The 2,568-nt window shown below is 49.5% G+C and overlaps 1 protein-coding gene across 1 annotated transcript; it reads left to right on the forward strand.

The window, feature by feature from the left end:
• The first annotated feature begins 287 nt into the window (after positions 1-287).
• LOC120450738 (protein snail) lies at positions 288-1,905 on the forward strand. The gene has a single exon (XM_039633861.1). The coding sequence runs from the start codon at positions 429-431 to the stop codon at positions 1,599-1,601; it is 1,173 nt and encodes a 390-aa protein (XP_039489795.1). The 5' UTR covers positions 288-428; the 3' UTR covers positions 1,602-1,905.
• Positions 1,906-2,568: the final 663 nt, after the last annotated feature.

The raw sequence follows: 2,568 nt of genomic DNA on the forward strand, positions 1-2,568 counted from the left end.
GGATCCTTGTTCCTGGGAGGGTGCGCCTGCGTCTGCTCTTCCGAGAGAGGTGGAAACTGAGGAAGGGGGGGGAGAGAGAGAGAGAGAGAGCAGGTAGAGGGAAGTGAGGGAAATACGCAATAAGGGTATGGGAAAAGTGCTGTTGTTGTTGCTAGGTAGCGACGCACACGTGCGAGTGTTTTTCTGTTTTGAAGAAGAACCACCACCAAATGGCAGCAGCGACGTCGGCAGAGGCGCAGAGTTCCGGGTATAAAAGAGCGTGCTCGACAGTCGACCTGTCACAGCCACCTCAGCTCTCGCCGAGAACGCAACCACCGCTCTATACTCGATCGCAAACTATTTAACTCGCCTCTTGATCGCCGATCTCACGATTTACCGATCTCGATCACACTACCGGAAATTAAAACGTTATCACACACACAGCAAAAATGGCCGCCAACTACAAAAGCTGCCCGCTTAAGAAGCGCCCCATTGTCTTCGTGGAGGAGCGCCTGCCACAAACGGAGGCCTTGGCCCTGACCAAGGACTTGCAGTTTGCCCAGGACCAGCCGCAGGATCTATCCCTGAAACGGGGCCGCGAGGAGGAGACCCAGGATTACCAGCAGCCGGAGCCGAAACGTGACTTTGTGCTGAACCTCTCAAAAACACCGGAAAGAATCTCCAGCTCTAGCTCCAACTCCTGCCTGTTGTCGCCGCCAGTGGAAGCCCAGGATTACCTGCCCACCGAAATCCACATGCGTGGACTAACGGCAGCAACAACGGGCTATACCACCGCCACTCCCACCACGATTAATCCCTTCCAGTCCGCCTTTGTGATGGCCGCCGGATGCAATCCGATCTCCGCCCTGTGGAGCAGCTATCAGCCCCATCTGGCCGCCTTCCCCTCGCCAGCCAGCTCGATGGCCTCGCCCCAGTCGGCCTACAGCTACCAGCAGATGACGCCGCCCTCCAGCCCGGGATCTGATCTGGAAACCGGTTCCGAACCAGAGGATCTGTCCGTGCGAAATGACATCCCACTGCCGGCTCTGTTCCACCTCTTCGATGAGGCCAAGTCCAGCAGCAGCGGTGCCAGTGTGAGCAGTTCATCGGGATACTCCTACACTCCGGCCATGAGTGCCTCTTCGGTCAGTGTGGCCGCCAACCATGCCAAAAACTACCGCTTCAAGTGCGACGAGTGCCAGAAGATGTACTCCACCTCGATGGGCCTGTCCAAGCACCGTCAGTTCCACTGCCCGGCCGCCGAGTGCAACCAGGAGAAGAAGACGCACTCCTGCGAGGAGTGTGGAAAGCTCTACACCACCATTGGAGCCCTGAAGATGCACATCCGCACCCACACTCTGCCCTGCAAGTGCCCCATCTGCGGCAAGGCCTTCTCCCGCCCCTGGCTGCTTCAGGGACACATCCGCACCCACACGGGCGAGAAGCCCTTCCAGTGCCCCGACTGCCCACGATCCTTTGCCGACCGCTCGAACCTGCGGGCCCATCAGCAGACCCACGTGGACGTCAAGAAGTACGCCTGCCAGGTGTGCCACAAATCCTTCTCCAGGATGTCGCTGCTGAACAAGCACTCCAGCTCCAACTGCACCATCACCATTGCGTAGGATTCTCAGCGTAGGAATCCCACAGCAGGACAAAAATTACCTACGAAAACTCACATTCCGCTGGCGAAGACCAAACAAACAGACAATAACTAATATAATCTTGAACTAAGTCGATTCGGTTTTGGTGCTACTATTATTATATTTATTTCAGCCATAGTATTCCTAGCTTAAGTTCATGTATATTGCCCATTGTCACACGCAGCATTTTACCAAATCTATTCATTTAATTATTATGTATCCTAATTTATGTATTCTCATTACTGTTAAGCCCACTGTTGTTAAGATTATTCCGAGTATAAAAAGAAAAAAATAAATATTTTTATAAAAACAAAACATACGAAAAGAAATTTAAATGGTCTTTATTATTTAATAATTTTTAAAATGTCCTTTTTACAGGAGTACATTTTTTTTGGAAATATTTAAATTAAATTGTATTACTTATATTTCGGCTTTAAGTACAGACAGATGTGAATACGAAATATTTGGACTACAATTAACAACTTCTTAAAAATATGTTATTGAACACATTTCTAATAGTCACACATTAAAAAATTTAATCTTTCTTTCCGCCGTTTCTATGTGCCTTCAAATAACACAATAATTAACAGGAAACCAAACATCCGCATCTTGGGGTTTGCCCCTGCTCAAATTTTGTGACAATTTCCGCCAACCCTCTCGAAAAACAGAAATCACAACAATAGCAATATCGAATTCTCGGAGAAAACACCTTTAGCATGTGCAAACAGGGAACCGATTTGTCATGCACTTTCCATTTCGGGACTTCCTTCTAACCCGCCCCCATTACTAATATCACATCAATTTCAGTCCATATCGCTCGGCGTTTTGCACCTTTTGCCAATGCAAATATTTAATTAGCTGACACCGCCATCGCTGCACCTTTACTTTTCTGCAATCCTTTTCCAGCATTTTGCCGAATGGATCGCGGCGCATGCGGCCCGAGTCCCTA

Source organism: Drosophila santomea, chromosome 2L, assembly GCF_016746245.2.
Source record: "Drosophila santomea strain STO CAGO 1482 chromosome 2L, Prin_Dsan_1.1, whole genome shotgun sequence".
Lineage (NCBI taxonomy): Eukaryota > Metazoa > Arthropoda > Insecta > Diptera > Drosophilidae > Drosophila > Drosophila santomea.

Bases quoted from the DNA above. Each gene is read 5' to 3' on its own strand.
- LOC120450738 (XM_039633861.1), top strand. From the start codon at position 429: ATGGCCGCCAACTACAAAAGCTGCCCGCTTAAGAAGCGCCCCATTGTC.